Source organism: Epinephelus fuscoguttatus, linkage group LG15, assembly GCF_011397635.1.
Source record: "Epinephelus fuscoguttatus linkage group LG15, E.fuscoguttatus.final_Chr_v1".
Taxonomy (NCBI): Eukaryota; Metazoa; Chordata; class Actinopteri; order Perciformes; family Serranidae; genus Epinephelus; species Epinephelus fuscoguttatus.
Genome location: NC_064766.1, coordinates 3194909 through 3214352, shown reverse-complemented (window position 1 = coordinate 3214352; position 19444 = coordinate 3194909). Strand labels below are relative to the sequence as shown.

The 19444-nt window shown below is 40.1% G+C and overlaps 3 protein-coding genes across 8 annotated transcripts in view; 2 read left to right on the top strand and 1 right to left on the bottom strand.

Annotated features, from left to right (window-relative positions):
- palmda (palmdelphin a) overlaps positions 1-8019 on the top strand; it is a 37347-nt gene extending 29328 nt beyond the window's left edge. The window contains exons 9-10 of one of the 2 annotated variants that reach the window (XM_049599424.1): positions 102-1167; positions 6854-8019. In XM_049599424.1, the coding sequence (XP_049455381.1) occupies positions 102-1167; positions 6854-6870 (1083 nt within the window). In that variant the 3' untranslated portion in view covers positions 6871-8019. Of the gene's footprint in view, positions 1-101; positions 5364-6853 lie in introns of those variants that run through there. The other variant, XM_049599423.1, reaches the window with a different exon arrangement.
- The window catches only part of LOC125902819 (uncharacterized), a 282334-nt gene that overhangs the window by 6181 nt on the left and 256709 nt on the right, over positions 1-19444 (top strand). The window lies entirely within an intron of this gene.
- LOC125902794 (cyclic nucleotide-gated cation channel beta-1-like) overlaps positions 12679-19444 on the bottom strand; it is a 35329-nt gene continuing 28563 nt past the window's right edge. For 2 of the 4 annotated variants that reach the window (XM_049599403.1, XM_049599406.1), the window contains exon 7: positions 12679-17727. In XM_049599403.1, the coding sequence (XP_049455360.1) occupies positions 17635-17727 (93 nt within the window). In that variant the 3' untranslated portion in view covers positions 12679-17634. The other 2 variants (XM_049599404.1, XM_049599405.1) reach the window with 2 other exon arrangements.

Genomic DNA, 19444 nt, shown 5'->3' with positions numbered 1-19444 from the left:
TGTAATCGTACCAAACTGAAAGCCTCCTAATGGTTCAGTATGAATATCTACTGTATATTGTTACACCCCTAATAATGACCCATATTCCTTTCTGCTCATAGGGGTCACATGATCAGAGCTGTGTGTCTGAGCTTTCAGCCAACGAGGTGGAACAGCTGCTGAGAAGCGCCACATTGCATCGCCAAGTAAACCAAGCAAACTACCATCAAAATCACATTGAAACAGAGGAGCATTGTTTTTACAACCACTGCGATGAGAGAGACAGAGCGGGGGGGTTTGACCTCAGAAAGCAGCGACGTTATTATGGTAACCATCTCATCAGAAACAACAATGCAGAGAAAGATTGCACTCACAGGGAAAACTGGCAGAGAAAACCAGAGGCAAACCATGGCTATGGTCACCAGGAAAGCCATTACAGGTGGCAGAAAGGGAGAAATAATAACAAAAGCAACCTGAGCGAAGGTCATCAGCTTGGAAGCCACAAGGGGTTGGGACATTACTATGGCAACCAGAAAGATGGTCATAGTTTGGACCAGGTGAGAAACTGTCACAGTGTTCAGGAAGACCAGCCTGCTAGCCACCACACCAGCAGCATCATCAGAAGCAACAGTCTGCTAAATGGAGGCAGAGCCAATGACTGCCCTCCTCCTAGATCACATGACCAGGAAGCAGTGTCTCCCTACCAATCACAGCTCTGCTACACTCCAGCCAATTATATTCCTCTCAGTGATTATGTCAGCGTGGATGAAGAAGAACTTTATTGCTACAGCCCACCCTCCTATCACAGCAACCATGGGAAACCACCCACTGCTCTATACAGTGGCCCCACCCACTCTGACAGAGTACCCTCCCCCTTCTACGGAGACGATACCCCTTACACCATCCTCAATGCCATGGAGACCACTGAGCCAATCACGGCCATCTTCATGGGCTTCCAGACAGCGCAGGATGACAGTGGGCACAGTCAGGAGTTTGAGGGCTCCCTGAAGGCGGAGCTTGTCATCATCGAGGACAATGAAGACAACATTGACGACAACAGAATGAAGGGGAAGCAGCGCCACATCCAGCTTGCAGGAAATAGTTATCAGACAGGAAGGTCAGCCAATGGAAACGTGGGACGTGTGGAGGGAGTTGGAGACAGACGTATGGACAGACGGGTGGGACCAGGTATCAGAAAGATCCAGAAAAAACACAAACCCTGCTGCAGTGTCTGCTAACGGGACTAACTAATGCATGCCCGAGTGTCGAACTCAGTAACCAGCTGTATCAGTCCGCTAACCTCATGACTAACTGCAACCAGCTGAGCTGCTGTAGCACATGTATTGTTAACAGAATTAATAATAAGGTTTATTTGCATAGCACTTTTCAAGACCAGCATTTTAAAGTGCTTTATGACAAACACATAAAAAACAACAATACAAAAAACACAGTTAATGTTCAACTGACCGGGCAAGTGTGTAGAAAGAGAGGAATAAATTGATGAACAATGGATGATTTAAAGTTGATACGTGAATAAAACCTAAACTAGAGCAGTGCAAGATTTAGGTGCAACATCAAGAGTAATGTACAGTACAATAAAGCCCCATTTTCACCAAACACTTTCGGTATAATGTCTTTAGAACCAAAAGTAATCCTTCAGACATGGTACCCAGACCTTATGTCTGTTAAGCCTTTACACCGCAAACAGTACTCTTAAATGTGGGCAGGGTTGTTGTCACTCACTGCTCCGTCCAGCACTCGCTGTATTTCCTCATCACCAGTGACACAGGGAAGTCTGCACCTCATTTATTGTCCACAGGACAGGGTCGCATGCCACCATTTTCAGAACAAAATAGAACAGGCTGCAGTGAGAGTCTTTCTCTCTCTCTCTCTCTCTCTCTCTGGGTTTGTGCATTTAATCCTTCTCAGGCAAACATAGGGGTTTAGTGTTGCCAAAGCCCACAGGAACCATGCTCTGTAACACTTTTTTTTTTTCCTCCAATGAGGATTAGAATACATGCACTTCACATAATCCGGTCAAAATTAATTTATATTTTTCAACACTTGAAGATTTACTCATTACTAAAAGTGTATGTCATCCAAGAGAGACAATAAAGACTAATGGATTGGTCTAAGTTGTCATTGAAATTTAATGTGATGGATGGCAGTCATCAACTCATGCATTGAATGACATAATAGGTAAACATTCCACTTTAAAAGTTGCTGGCAGTCCTCAGTCTACAGCTGCTGCGAGATTAGAAAAACATCCTTTATTTTATAGTCATTGTTTACTAATATATGTCAGACTTGCCATGAACAGTGATTACGCAAGTCTCAAAACCAGCCACAACTCAGCCCTGAGCAGAGTGACCGTCCTCTATTGACCAATCAACAGACTGCAGCATTTCTAGCTCCACCTTTTAGTACAAGATCTGTGTGCTAGGTACCCCAACAGAGGGGTGGCTAAAAATAGGGATGGTAAGGAACAGTTCTATTGGTACCATCCACAATTTTTCACAGTGGAAACAGAAAAAAGTATACTGAACTCAACCGTACTGGATTGCTTGGTTGAAACGGGGTTAAGCTACGAGAACTAGGAACAGGTTTTTAAATCTTAAGCTTGACTCGTGTTAAGAAACTATGGCTTAAGCTATGCATTGGATGCTGTGCGCCTCTTTAAACATGTAACCACACATTGGGACCACAAGAACTGTGATTGGCTGCTTGTGTTTCTTCTTACAAGTTTCTAGTCCCAGTGGAGATTGTTATTAGTGACGACAATGTTAGTGAGGTTGCTCCTTTTTAGTTAAACACATCTAGCAAAGAGCCTGATCACAGCTGTCTATCACAATAAATGGAAGAAAATGAATGTGGCAATTACGTGGCATATTCAGTAATGTGGCAAGGCAAAATAGAGGTGACCTGGATGTATATCCAGTTATAAAAGTATGTAAGTAGCCCATAGGCTTGGGCGATTGGACGAATATATCGCCAATCGCCCATCGGCTGAGTCCATCACGATTGGTTTCATTTTTGGCGATTTTTTGGGCGATTTTTGTCATTTTATTTTGCTAAATTAATGGTCTGTCTCCACAGAATTAAACTCTGTACATATAGTCCATAATCACTATGTAGAGCACAATTCAAAGTGTGTGCGTATTGGAACTGGCAGCTTCACACTGATTTCCAACGAGTCTTTCACAAAACACGTCAGTGATTGCGGAGCTGAAAGTTACAGCCGGGGTCCACCGGCAACGGGAGCGGCACGACACGTCTGCAGCTTGAGTCCCGTAGCAGCTCGCCCCCCTGTTAATCAATTACAGCGGCTGCGCCGGCAACAGGAGCGGCGCAACAACCCCCGTCTGCCGCGCTACAACTCTCTATTTTAGGATGCTCTTCTATTTTTGTCGCGCTACGCTCCCCTACGCGACCCTCCACCAGATAAAAACTACATGAAATAGTGTGTTAAACGAGCACAATGTGTTTTTAAATGAATAAACCATGATGATTTTCATTTTCATGCATTTACCCATGTTTATCCGTGACATTGTGTAAATGTCCGTGGCGGACATTTGAAAGCGAGTAGATGACAAACAGTACAGTAAACTTGTAGATTAAGTTTAAGTTTAAGTTTATTCACTTTATTAATCCCCCTGAGGGGAAATTCAGTGTTTTCACTCTTGCTTGTCAATTACACACAGGTCCGGAAGACACACACATGCACAAACAGGACCTATACATGCACTAAGTGGAGAGATGTCAGAGTGAGGGGGCTGCCCTTTGGTCAGGCACCCCGGGCGGTTGGGGGGTTCGGTGCCTTGCTCAAGGGCACCTCGGCAGTGACCAGGAGGTGAACTGGCACCTCTCCAGCCACCAGTCCACGCTCCATATTTTGGTCCGGACGGGGACTCGAAGAGGCGACCCTCCGGTTCCCAACCCAAGTCCCTATGGACTGAGCTACTGCCGCCCGATATTATATTTAGTTATTATATATATTTGAGATTACTCAAATATATGTAATAACTTAGGTGGAAAATGCTTTAACTGTCATGGCTCAGCAAACGGTAAACAAGACACTTACGTGATGCTTACATTTGCAGCCGGTGAAACCCAGCCGTAACGTGAATTCATATGCGCATATGGTTAACAATGTTACCAGCCGTGCTAAACACCCTCTCTGATGGCGTGCTTGTTGCCGGTATGCACAGATATTTCCGTGCCATGTTGGACATGAGTGGGCTCGCAAAGCACGCTGCATTTTTTTTGCTGCATTCATGTGGTGTCGGGAGATCCGTGTTGCCGAGCTGTTTTTCTGACATGAGGTGGTGTTAATGTGAATTATCCCATTCTGAAAGTCATTATTTCGATTCTTTCCAACATAACATGAATGCAACATCCCCCCTCTTTTTTTTTTCTCTGCCACACACGCAACTGCCAAATATATCGGCAACCACCGGTTGATGGGCTGACGGTGGCCAATTGGAAATTTTTAACATATCGCCCAACCCTAGTAGCCCACCGTTGTTCTATGTCTCAAGTGAAACAGTTACTGTGGGATATCTAAGGAAAGCAGGACATGACTCAATGACGTACTACACATCCAGGTGAAATCCAATGCTCAACTCAATATTAAAGCCTTCGCATAGGTAGGCCTATCTGTAGGGAGACTCATGTTGACCACTTGCATCAGGCATACATTACATCATCCAGTTTTATGAACGGGATGATGTCGGCGCTGGTGACACCATCAGCCGACATGAGTCGAGCTCAGACCGGCCAGTTCACACTGCTGCAACTTTCCTCTGCAACGTTCTAAAATGGTTTCAACTTACTAAACTTACTGCTACTAAACATGCACATGCTCTCCTGTGGCTCCCTCTGCTGGTTCAAACAAGGTGAGGTGGTGACCTAGATGAAACAGCAGAAAATGATGAGCAGCTATAATAACTCAGAGTAGACCTATAGTTCAGTTAAAACTGTATGGCATTTCTATTTTGAGCTCAACAAACTGTGCTGCGTTCTGTATTACAGTGGTCTCTAAAATTTCAGAAAATACCTTGTGGTAAAACTGGGAAATGAAAGCACTTTCAATAATTTTGATAGACTAATGCTGCTAGATGTTAGCCCAGTATCAAATCAAATTGGTGTAAAATAGCATATCTTCATTTAATGTAGTCTTAGGTATGATGCAGCATTCATTTGGTTTCTCAAAATTAAAATGATGGATCAACACAGTGTTTACCAGTAATATTTAGTCAAAACATTTGTAAAAACATTTATCAGTGACACATGGTGGAAAAGGCAAGGCAGAATTATTTACAGATTAAAATTATCTCACTGTTCCATAATTCTATCAGAAAGCATGTGATCTAAGAACTTTTTTCTTTTTTAACAGCTGATTCGTCTCAGTTTTATACTAACTTTAAATGTTTGAACTGTGAACTGTTTGTCTACAGTATGTCAGATGATGAGCATGTGTAATGATGACTATAATAAACCTTTGTTAGAAATTGATGTTAACGGCTTGCTCTGTTTGTGCTGCTCTAACTTTCATCACAGTGTGTGTGTACTTGTACATGATACATTGTGAGGACCAAAAAGTATTTCAGCAACAGAGTGAGGACACTGCCTCCTTCTTTTTGAAACACCCTTCCCCCCAATGAACAGTTCCTAAACTAGCATCCTGTGAGTGATAATAGTTAGTGTGTGTATGTGTGTGTGTGTGTGTGTGTGTGTGTGTGCGTGAGTGAGAGAGAGAGAGAGAGAGAGAGTACAGGATGCATCCTGTAGCTGACAGCATTAGGTCTAATGACATTAATGGCAGTACTTGTATCATTGGCGCTGACAGGCAGACAACATTCATCTGCCATTGATTACAATGGTACCATTGTTTATGGCTGCAGTCTTCAGGGTACATCAACCCAATCGCATCCACCACGCACCTCAACAGAAAAAAAAGTCTCAACTCATGGTCCACTTGCTTGCTTGTTCTTGTGCAGCGCTTTCAACAGAATCACATAATGTTCATCAGCAGATGGAATTGTTTTGTTAACTGCTGTATCTAAAGGCCCGAACATACTCGGGCGTACTATAAGCGAAGCGGACTTCGCGAGGAATGTCTGCAGTCATTCAGGCTTTCATAGTCAAGCGCACTTCAGCATTGTAGTTTCCTGTAAAAATGTCTGTGAAAAATCCCCACAATGTGAAAAATACATGCCGAGCAGTCACTGGTGCGCGGAAATCTGAGCTTTGCGCGCACAGGGCTTGCGGACGTCCGCTTCGCATATGTTCCACCAGAGTATGTTCGGGCCTTAAGACAAGAATGATCTGTAACATCAGAACACTGAACAGGTTGAATATCTCCAGGTCCACAACAACTGAATAAACTTCTTCTGATGAAAACAGTGTGACATGGTGGAAAGCTCCAGAACAAGCAAGTGGAGTTAATATTTTTTAATGTAAACTTCCAAGGTTCCAAGGTTGTTTTCAAATGAGCTCATATTATATTTGTGTATCAGATATTTGTGGACACTTGTTTCTTACCAGATAAAAAAAAGAGTACATTGTAATGTTTCTCCACAGATTAAGAATAATGTAAGCCTTTTGTAGGCTTCTCCACTCAGAATTGTGGTTGTTTTGTTGTTCTCAGCAGCATGTATAAACACAAAATGTATTTCAGAAAAGAATCCAACCTGAAACTCCTGTGATGCCTTATTGCAATTTAGTGTGTGAAATGTGTGAAGTGTAACACAATAATATAATTTCTGTTTTCACCATTTTGGCTTTGAGCAAAGCACGTTTCACAGTCTGTGTGAAACTAGCGCTGCCTGGTGTGGAGATGCACTGACGACTGTGTGTACTGTGTGTGTGTCAGGTACAGACAAGAAGTGAAGATGAGGAGCTGATCCATCTGACATGCAGGAGCTTTGGGTTGTGTCTTAGTGACCACACCAACCAACTCATCACCAGCCTGCTGCTCAGCCTCCACTGCTCAAAAGCTTTTTATTATGCCTCGAGCCATTATGTTTTCAGCTCGTTTGTCCCTCTGTACATATGTATAGCCGTACTTAGGTTCATCCCCTTCTCGTGAACATGAATGTCTTGAGGGAATTTCTTCAAATTTGGCACAAACGTCAGGTTGGACAAAGGAATAAAGTCATTAGAATATTGTGTTCAAAGGTCAAAGGTCAAGGTCAGTGTGACCACACAAAACATGTTTTTGGCCATAAATCAAGGATTCTCATGCTAATTATGATAAAACTAAACACATATGTCTAAGAGGATAAAATGATAAAGTGATGACATTTTAAAGGTCTATTTCACCATAACATCAAAATGTTCTGTATGAACACTTTTCTGGCCATTACTCAACGTCATATCTGAGGAACAGAAGGGGAGACATATTCATATTTGTGTTCAGCCCACATTTACAGTTTTAGTTTGATGTACTTACTAAAGATTTTCAAATCTCTGTACTAAAAATTGTCCAATTATTGTCCAGCTTCCACAAGGTGAGACAAGAAAGAAGCAAAAGGGCCCTGCATTTCACATGCATGAGAGGAAGCAGGATGGTAATCTCCTATTTAACAGATAAAAGTAACACACACCAAGAATTATAACTAGGTGCTGATCACTGGCAGTACACTTGTTCATAGAAAACAAGTGTCACATACTCTGTCTCAATATGCATTTCTTTTATTTTGATAATGACATTTCAGCTGTTTTGCCTTCAAGATCAACAATCACACTGAGACACAGGTACACTAATCTGTTACATAGGCCACACCTAAGGGACTCATACCACTGAATACAGAAGTAATATTGGATGTAAAAAAATTTTTTTTTTTGGTTGAATTGAATCATCCTATTTCCTCTCTAAAATATGTTGGGACTGAAAAGGTAACCCTCCCCCCAAGAGGAGGGAATGTGTTTCCAGGAGAGAACATTGCTGGATCCACTGTCTGAGAACCCTGTCACCCCACAGATCGAATATAGACTATAATTTTTTTTATTTTATTTTTTTAATTGCTATTATTATCCCACGCCCCTTTTATGGGTGAAGCAGGGTGACAAGAACAAAACAACAGAACAAAAAACAGTAATATAGGACATAACAAGTAGACATAAAGTGAGCAGACATACAAACGACAAAAAACAGATATGAAGGTGTGTATTCATACAGTAAGAGTCCAAGTAGAAATTAGGTTGTCGTAAGCATGGGGCATGTTTCAATATTTTAATTAGCGGCAGATGTCCATATTTAGTGAATTACACAGGGTGGGGTATGGCGTGTATGTTGGGGAGAGAGAGATAAGTAAATAAATAAATAAAAAAATAAATAAATTCTTAGGCATTGGAGTTATGATAATCTTAAAAAAAGGAAAAAAAATGAAGACTATAATGTAAAATGTTTTCTGTAATGTACTGCTATTTATTGGATATTTAGCCTCAGTTGTTCATGATGTTCATTTAGAGCTGATGTCTTAACTTTTGCTTTTTTTTATCTATTAGTAATCTGCTTAATGCTTCTGTATTTTAACATTGTGGAATATGGTAAAAAAAAAAAAAAAAAAAAAAAAAAAAAAATAAATATATATATATATATATATATATATATATATATATATATATGTATGTTAAACTGAAATGTGGTAGAATATGTAGTGGCTGTGTCATTTGTTTTGATGACATGTGATTGGCTGTTGCTCCTGACACTGTTTGGTTTAAAGGTCATGATTTGTTGTGGGCCTTTTTTTTTTTTTTTTTTTTTTTTTTAGATTATTTTTTGGGCTTTTGCCTTCAGTGTACAGGACAGAGTGAAATGGGGTGAGAGAGAGCGAGGGTGACATGCAGCAAATGGTTGCAAGCCGGAGTCGAACCTGCGACTGCTGCAGCAAGGCATTGCCTCTGTACATGGGGCGCCGGCACTATCCACTACGCTACCGATGCCCCAACTTCAGAGCTTTTTGATACAAAATCTTAGACCAGGGGTTCTCAAAGTTTTTAAAATTTTTGTATGTATACATATATACAGTACAGGCCAAAAGTTTGGACACACCTTCTCATTCAATGTGTTTTCTTTATTTTCATGACTATTTATATTGTAGATTCTCACTGAAGGCATCAAAACTATGAATGAACACATGTGGAGTTATGTACTTAACAAAAAAAGGTGAAATAACTGAAAACATGTTTTATATTCTAGTTTCTTCAAAATAGCCACCCTTTGCTCTGATTACTGCTTTGCACACTCTTGGCATTCTCTCCATGAGCTTCAAGAGGTAGTCACCTGAAATGGTTTTCCAACAGTCTTGAAGGAGTTCCCAGAGGTGTTTAGCACTTGTTGGCCCCTTTGCCTTCACTCTGCGGTCCAGCTCACCCCAAACCATCTCGATTGGGTTCAGGTCCGGTGACTGTGGAGGCCAGGTCATCTGCCGCAGCACTCCATCACTGTCCTTCTTGGTCAAATAGCCCTTACACAGCCTGGAGGTGTGTTTGGGGTCATTGTCCTGTTGAAAAATAAATGATCGTCCAAGTAAACGCAAACCGGATGGGATGGCATGTCGCTGCAGGATGCTGTGGTAGCCATGCTGGTTCAGTGTGCCTTCAATTATGAATAAATCCCCAACAGTGTCACCAGCAAAACACCCCCACACCATCACACCTCCTCCTCCATGCTTCACAGTGGGAACCAGGCATGTGGAATCCATCCGTTCACCTTTTCTGCGTCTCACAAAGACACGGCGGTTGGAACCAAAGATCTCAAATTTGGACTCATCAGACCAAAGCACAGATTTCCACTGGTCTAATGTCCATTCCTTGTGTTTCTTGGCCCAAACAAATCTCTTCTGCTTGTTGCCTCTCCTTAGCAGTGGTTTCCTAGCAGCTATTTGACCATGAAGGCCTGATTCGCGCAGTCTCCTCTTAACAGTTGTTCTAGAGATGGGTCTGCTGCTAGAACTCTGTGTGGCATTCATCTGGTCTCTGATCTGAGCTGCTGTTAACTTGCGATTTCTGAGGCTGGTGACTCGGATGAACTTATCCTCAGAAGCAGAGGTGACTCTTGGTCTTCCTTTCCTGGGTCGGTCCTCATGTGTGCCAGTTTCGTTGTAGCGCTTGATGGTTTTTGCGACTCCACTTGGGGACACATTTAAAGTTTTTGCAATTTTCCGTACTGACTGACCTTCATTTCTTAAAGTAATGATGGCCACTCGTTTTTCTTTAGTTAGCTGATTGGTTCTTGCCATAATATGAATTTTAACAGTTGTCCAATAGGGCTGTCGGCTGTGTATTAACCTGACTTCTGCACAACACAACTGATGGTCCCAACCCCATTGATAAAGCAAGAAATTCCACTAATTAACCCTGATAAGGCACACCTGTGAAGTGGAAACCATTTCAGGTGACTACCTCTTGAAGCTCATGGAGAGAATGCCAAGAGTGTGCAAAGCAGTAATCAGAGCAAAGGGTGGCTATTTTGAAGAAACTAGAATATAAAACATGTTTTCAGTTATTTCACCTTTTTTTGTTAAGTACATAACTCCACATGTGTTCATTCATAGTTTTGATGCCTTCAGTGAGAATCTACAATGTAAATAGTCATGAAAATAAAGAAAACGCATTGAATGAGAAGGTGTGTCCAAACTGTACTGTACTGTATATATATATATATATATATATATATATATATATATATATATATATATACTTTATTAATCCCCAAGGGGGAAATTCAATCTTTTCACTCTGTTGTCACAGGCCCAAAAACACACACACGCACAAACAGGACCTTTTGTTTTTTTTGTTTTTTTTTTTTTGGTCCAGGCGGGGACTTCAACCAGCGACTCTCCGGTTCTTCCGGAGCTATTGATGACTGAATGCCATTTCAGGGAATGGGGACTGGTAAATGGACTGCACTTGTAGAGCACTTTTCTAGTCTCCTGACTAATCAAAGCGCTTTTACACTACATGTCACATTCACTCATTCACACACTGGTGGCCAAGGCTACCATACATGGTGCCACCTGCTACTAAGTAACCATTCACAAACACTCACACACCAATGAATTAGCCATCAGGAGCCATTTGGGATTCAGTATCTTGCCCAAGGATATTTCAACATGCAGACTGGAGGAGCAGGGGCTTGAACCACCGAGCTTCCAAAAGTGGATGACCTGCTCTACCCTCTGAGTCAGTGTCAGACTGAGGGACACACAGGAAAAGGGCATAAACTATAAATTTTTATGAAATACAAACACGTTACAAATACTATAACAGACATCAGCGATATAACCTACATAACACCCCTATTCCATTTTAGTTTCCCACTTTTTAACATATTTGAAAGTAATAAAACAGAGACAGTACAGTGTCTGACACTGATTGTACCCACAGCAGTAGGGCAACAGCTTCTGCTGCGGTACAGCAATATCATTTGGTCAAACCACACTCAGAACTGCGTTACATCAAAATATTAGAACCGGTAGTAATAATAATGGCATTTTGTTCAGTATATCAGTGATTAATTCAGACAGCGGTGCGTGGTTGCCTTTCATAGCACAGCAACTTTTTGTCTTGATTTGTTTTTTCAATATATTGGGGAGACATTTTGAGTGTATTTATATATTGAGGGGGGATGTGTCCCCGTCAGTGAGGCTCAGATTGAGTTTCATAGTGTGCCGGCTGCTCTATCTCTTCTACATCTTCACCCATGAGGAATGGAGCTACACCATGGTTGTAATTAAACATAAATAACATTGGAGATGTTAGAAGAGCTACTGAAGGAGCACTGATAGGAGCAGTGTATTTGTTTGAGTGTTTAGTTCATATAAACAGTCTATCTCAGACTCAAAGACTTCACCTTTAACACTCACTAACAGGGTCCTACATACATATAAATTCACAGGTATGGTCATGGGTAAAAATGAACTACATGCGGACGGGCAGCGGGTGAGAGCAAACTTTTTTTTTTTCATTTTTCAAAATAAAACCTGAAAAATGTGCAGTATATGTATAATATTTTTACATCTAAATCATTATTATCAAGCTGCAATTCCTTTTACTTTTGACAATCAGTGACACTAGTTGAACTTTTTTTTTTTTTAAAGATATTTTTTGGGCATTTTTAAGCCTTTAAAGCCACACAGACAAGTGTGAAAGGGGGAGAGAGAGAGGGAGTGACACGCAGCAAAGGGCCACAGGCTGGACCTGAACCTGGGCCGCTGCGGCAACAGCCTCGTACATGGGGCTCCTGCTCAACCACCAAGCCACTGATGCCCCAACTAGTTGAACTTTTAACCCCGTTGTCACATTTGTCATTGACATGGAGGACTCCAGCCATGAAACTTTGCAGCCTGAGAATGATTGCTATTGACTTGTAAGAGAAATGATTTGTCATTTGTTCTCTTTCATTTATTGATAGTACAGCTTAAGATAGACAGGAAATGTGGAAGAGAGAGAGAGAGGGGGGATGATAAGCAGCAAAGGGCCACAGGTCAGAATCGAACCCAGGCTGCTGCAAAGGCCTTAGCCTATATGGGGTGCACACTCCACCTGGAGAGCTAGAGGCTGCCCCAACTGATATAGTTATAAAACTCAAGTCATTTAATGATATCAGAACCTCTGACTTCATGCCTTAACTTTGTTTGCCTTTTTTTTTTTTTTTTTTTTTTTTTTTTACATACAATACAATACTCACACACAAAAGGTTTCAGGAGTTTATTGAAGATGTCATCACCAGAGCTTTAATTTGGCAATAATAGACTAAAACTCAAGGCAAATAAACTAAGTAATAAACAGAGCCAGAATAAATTATGTTAGGCTAGTGAGGAAAAGCTATAATAGTATGGACAGCTGTTTCTATGAGACCATACAGAATATTCTAGCAAGTAGCATGTAGTGTCACCCTTTGTATTCATGAACTCTACCACACCTGACAAGAGAAATCCAGAAATGTTAAAGAACTTAATGACTAAATGCACTGTCTTCTAAAAACTTAAAGTAAAGTTGTGGAGTAATAAAGTATCTTATATAGTAAAGCTGACTGCACTGAGGCTAAAACAGGAGCTGAATCAGGTATGGATGTGAATATAACAGCCCAAATCACAGGGCAAACACTGAGTGCATGTAGTGTGTAATATGTGATATCATACAGAATATCTAACACAGGAACATCATGACAACATGCCCTGCTTCAGACATAGCAGTTATTATTGTGCATTCAATACATCTCAGAATCTCATGACATCACAGCTCTAAGATTTTTGCTCTTAAAGAATATGTTCAGATTTTTCTACCTTAATGTAACACCCACATGCTATAGGTGCACTGAAACAGTTACTGTTTACTGGAATCAATCCTCCTCTCCATGCTTGCCCTAAATGGATCTCCCCCTAGCGTGAACACAATAGAACAGATGCTCAACAAACATTCCCAGACTAATTCTGGGCAAAACTGCAGCTATTATGGGGTCTCTGCAATTTAAGTAAGCCGAATCAAGTGGAAATCTTCTAGAGTTACAGTCTAGAAGAAAATTCCATTGGCGTGGGAGGACAGAGTCCCAGAGTGCAGATAATTCACACATCTTTGCTGTATATGTCATTCTCTCAGTGCTTGACCCAGCACATTTGGTGCCCTGGGTAAGGTGGGCACCCAAGATTAGTGTCACCAATTCAGTATCTGACCAAATGTCTCCCCTTCTATTCCTGAGATATGACATTGAATAATGCCAGAAAAGTATTTTTGCAGAACATTATGATGACCTTTTGGATATAAAATTCCAGCACTTCATCATTTTATCCAATTAGACATTTTTGTAAAATACTGTAATAATGAGCTTATGAATTCCTGAATTATGGTCAAAAACATTTTCTGTGAGGTCACATTGACGTTTGACCACCAAATTCTAATCAGTTCCCCCCCTCTGGGTGGTGCCCTAGGCAGCCACCTGTGTTGCCTATAGAAAAATCTGCCACTATGTTCTCTTTTGTTGTACTGGACAGACTAAATCACTAAATAAACTTCGGAAAAGGTAGTTTGAGAAACAATGGCAAACTCATGATATTGCCTCACCCTTGATCTAACAACATCATTTAAAGGCCGTGGATGTCAATGGCCAAACACTTATTTATGAATATGTCAGACAAAATACACAGCCAGTATGAAGAGGAGGAAAACAGCAACCAACAACTATTTTAATGTACATATGAACTGTAGTATTATACTAAGATAGAGTTGAACCTCCAAATATACAGATACAAGCTACATCATATGTATCAAAACAGTTTCAGGTTGCACAGTGACTCACAGCTCAAATGTAGTTAATCAGCTACCAAGGTGGTTTGATCCTTTGTTGTATATTTATACTGTAACACAGTAGTGTAAACACATCAAAGCCTAAAGCACAACCAAAAAATATAATGATGCTAAACTGACTAGCATTCCACTCACCTGGTATTATTTCACCCTGGCAGTTAAAGTCTTCCATTTCTGAGTTGACTTGAATGCACCTTTATTTGACAGCGGATTCAGGTTGAGTTAAATGGAGAAACTAGTGAGTGAGCTTGTTTTGGAGCTATAAGTCAAACTAAAGGAAGCTCTTACTAGCTGATAGCTATAAAACACACACATGCACACACAGAAGTCATCTCCTAAAAAACATTGCAGACTTCCACTTCATATTCAGTCATTCTGACACAATATAAACCCTTTACAAATAAAAGCTTTAAGGATTTAAAAGCATTGCTCAATTCATAAATATATGCAGCAAAAATACAATACAATAAATCTATTTTTAGGGATCAAGACAGGACATAAAAATATGTAAAACTCTTCACTAGACTCAAGGAATAGAATATTTAGTTCTTTCAGAAGTTCTTTTGCTAAAAAAGCAGAGCCGCAGACAGACAGTTTGACCAGGTTGTAGAGGTCTATTTCAAAGGTGTGTTCAGACTGAATGTGAATATTGAGTTATCCACATGCATCTGACAGCTGTTTATCTGTTTGCTCCAAACTGCCAATGACCTATATAACAGTTGTAAAGACATTAGCTGAAATCTAGCTAGCAATGCAAGCACTGCCATGTGGAGTGTGCTTGTGTGTGTCAGGTCTCTCTGGCATCCATATTAGAAGTTTCTTTTGTTCAAATAGCTCTGCTATTTTACCCTTTCTGCCTCACATTTCTTCAGAAGTCAATGGGCAAACAGAGCGAACCAAAACTAATATTACATCATTTATACTGTTTTAAAAATGAGCTCAGGCTCAACTTGCACAGTTGTTGGTTAGTCAAAAATGTCCATGCCCTGTGTTGCACGCTGTGCATTACATGTTGACGTCAAAAGAAAGCTAAAAGTAAAGAACGCTAGCATGGTTTGCAAGTTGAAGACGATGTCCTCAAAAAAGACTGCTGTTTACATTGTCCCACTGAGTTAATCAGAAGACCACAAAACTGCACCCCACTCCTGAACACTATCGCGGTAACAAGCAATGTCCTCCAAAGCAGAGGCAAAAGCTAGTCTGTGCCACTGTGACCCAAATAGAGTGCTCCAGCAATGACATTTTCTGCACTGTAAAATGAAACTATTTGTATTTAATTTAAAAAAGTTAGTGTGGGAGCTGCCTTTAATTTCTAAGCTGACTGAATTTGGGACGACACATTGAATCATTACAAAAGTACCTCAACTTGTCTTCTCAAATTCAGTCAACTTAAAGCAGCCTGGACACTAACTTTTTAATGTTGAAATTAGGGTTGTCAAGCAATTAAAAAATGTATCTGATTAATTACAGGCTCTGTGATTATTAATCAAAAATCATTTACAAAAAATTTCAATTCAAATGAATTTTGGCAGTCGGTCGTAAAGTTACTGGATTTTGGACACAATGGTCCTCCTGTCCTTTACCACCGAAAATGGTCTAGAGTCCTTTTCAATCCATTTTGCAAGGGAGTTAGTTAGTCGATCACAGTATAGACTTAACTCAGTTTGCGTCTGAACACCTGGTTGATTGTGGCTTTACGCGGTTGGCTAATAGCGCTAGCAATAGAGGCTGTGCTAGCTCAGGACTCTGCAGGTTCATTGCTATATGCTTTGTGTTGAGGTGATATTTCAGGCTGGAAGTACTCTGATGGTAAAAAAATTACTTACTGCAGAAACTGCTGAGAACCGTGCTCCTATCAACAGTTCCATCTGGGCGTTTATCAAATGTATATGTTCCATTTATGGGGCCAAGCAGCTTTGTCTCATCTGTCTCTATCAAATGACAAAGCCCCTGTGGCCTTTAATGACGCACCGGGTCAAAGGGCACCATGGAATGTGATCAATCAGTGTTTTTTTTTTGATGCGTTAATTTTTCTTTGATTAATTTATCAAAATTAATGCATTATTTTGACATCCCTAGCTAAAATACATTATGTCTTTCTACAATGTGTAGGCTGACAAGAAAGTTAGTTTTGCCCTGGTTTAAGCCTACGGGATTTTTCCATAGGATTTTGGATTACTGCAGAAAATAAACTCTGTGGCAAACAAACGTTTATGGTACTTACACGCTTACTACAGACCTTATTTCAGGAATCTAACCAAAAACCCATTCAAAAAACCCACTGACTTTGAGACGAGGGAACCGCCAGTGCTAAAATGCTGACTCATTTCCAGATTTTAGAACTTATTCCTGGGGCACTCTATGGTACTATCCAGTTAGCAGCCAGCAGTCTTTGGCCAACATGGAAACCTGGAACATCAAAACTCTTTTGATCTATATGGCTCATTATAACATTTCACTATTGCAGTGATTTTCAAAGTCTGGGTTGGTAAAATACACATAGTGTCATTTGAAAAGAACACAATATGGTATATCTTTTTTTTTTTTTTTTTTTTTGCATGTAGGCTACCGTCTCAAATCTTTGCTATGCATAGCTACAATATAAAAAAATGCTGTATGTTGTCTGTCATTTTAAAATAAATAGACTGAATTAATATGTGAAATTAAAATGTGACTGCCCAGAAAAAGTTTGAAAATCATTGCATTACAGTCAGTCAGTCATAAAAATCAATAAATATCAGCAGCTGTACCAGTACCATAATTCACACATATCTAGATATCAAAGTGCTGTTAATACTAAATATTAAAGGAGAATACCGCAGATTCTGACATGTGCTTCAAAGGTTTTCATAAAATCTGGGTGAAATATCAAAAACAGTGGTATTATTAAATTGTAACTTTGTATTCAGTCATTATTATGACAAGCCTCCTGTGCCTTACAAGTCCACAAAAGTTATAATATACAGTACATAAAAAATGTCTAAACTGTGACATGGCTGGCAGTTCCATTGTTTCATACAGTCATACTGTTTCAGACGTCATGCAAAAGACCACTTTGACTATGAAACTTTTTAACATTTTCATAGTAGAAAGTCAAACTAGCTTAATTACCTTAATCTTTGAAACCAAGCTGACTGAAAGAAACAGTCCTTCTCTCATGGGGCATCCTTCAGACAACACATTTGTGACCCACTGGTTTCAAACCCACAGCGGTGACAAACATCAGACATCAGCTGCAGACAGACAGGACTGTGAGAGTTTTCTGGACAGAAGGACGAAGGAATAGAGGCGTAAGATTTCATTTTGGCTTTTAAATGGCTGATAGTTGAGCACTGTTGTTGCTCACTCCTTCTTCTGATTGGCTAATAGGGAGGCCTCCCATCGCTGCGCCATGGCGTTTGGTCGTCTTGACACCGAAGAGAGACAAGGGGGGAACTGGAGGGGGGGGAGATTCAGCTGAACCACTGGAGCCAAGATGGGTGGATAAATGAATATGGTTGGATGGATGGATGGATGGATGGATGGATGGATGATTGATAAATGGGGAAAAAGAGAAACAGAGGATGGGATGGTTGGAGAAAATATTAGATGGATGAATGCAAGAGTGAAGGGTTAATGAAAAAATGAGTCGAATAATATAGTTGCTAAATTGTGAACTACTGGATTAAAACATGTATCAATCCAACTGATTAACAAATCAGGAAGTTCACAATTATTAAAGGTAACAAATGAACGAATGAGTAAAGGAAGAAATCAATTATCCAACACAGAAAGTACAAAAGAACAAATTTGAAAATTTGAATATGATTTTCATGCCATGCACTGATACATGAAGAAATTCAACACAGTGAAATACGGTTATATATATGTATATACATGTTTGTATCAGGAAGGACATGACATTTCATAGTGAATGTTACTGTAAGGTAACAAAATGATTGTAAAGTTAATTTTTTTTTCAGTGGTGTACCGTATGTACATTGATTAATGAATGATAATCAGTGTTGGGCAAGCTACTTGTAAAATGTAGTTAGCTAAGCTACCAGTTACTCGACATCAAAATAAAGTTCCACTGACTAGTTGAGGGATGCACCAATTTCGAAATTCAAGGATGATACTGATACCAATGTTTAAAATAACAATTTGGCTGGGAGCCAATACAGATGCTTTTATATTGTTATTTTTTGTTTTTGTTGTTATTTATTCCTCCTTTTGTGCCAGGGATGCAAAGAAACTGCCTTAAAGTAGTTAAGCCCTTCATTACATTACCTGTACATGAGCACAAATTCATACACATTTATGAAACAACCCTTAATATAACACGAATATTCGCATGAAATACACCTTTAAAAAGTGCTTCAAAAGCCATTTACTGTATATACTGTATATATCACAATACCCTCTCTAATATCTATTTTTTTATCACTATGAAAACATCAACACATTTCTATTTGAAACAACGGTATTTAATAAAGCAACACAATGGAGGATTGCACTTTTTACCTCACGGGGTCCCCCTACAGACAAAAAATGGTATTGTCTGTTACAACTGTCGCAAAAATCTTTCTGTGCATGCATTTGTTGACAAGCCAGTGATACCGATGAACTTCCTGAAGCTGGCTGTGTAATGTGTGATCATCATGTCTTCAGAACAGGTAAAGTAGCTTTAGAGCATTTTGTACATACATGATTAGGCCGATTGCTTTATTTATTTATTCATTTTCGAAACTCAGAAATTAGTTGCTCTCTGCACGTCAAGGCTGACCTTCTCCTCACAGCGCGCGCAGACACACACACACACACACACACACACACACACACACACAAAAACACAACAAAGTGAAGTCAGACAACAGCAGGGAGGCTGCAGTGCAGATGAAGGGAATATAACGTCAAGATTACTCTAGTTGACAACAGCTACGCTTGTTACTGTAAGTAAGTGCAATAAAACCTCTGCCAGCCAAGCCAATACTTTATCAATACATGTGATCAGCATGTAGGAAGCCATATTTCAATCTGCTCTGTCTGCAGTCTCTCATTCACCGCTATTGTGATTTACGATCGCGGTCGACACAAGCACATCGCGCTCGCGGTGTTAACAGCAAACTGTTAAAGACAAACTAAAATGAAAGCAGTAATTTTTACTGAATAG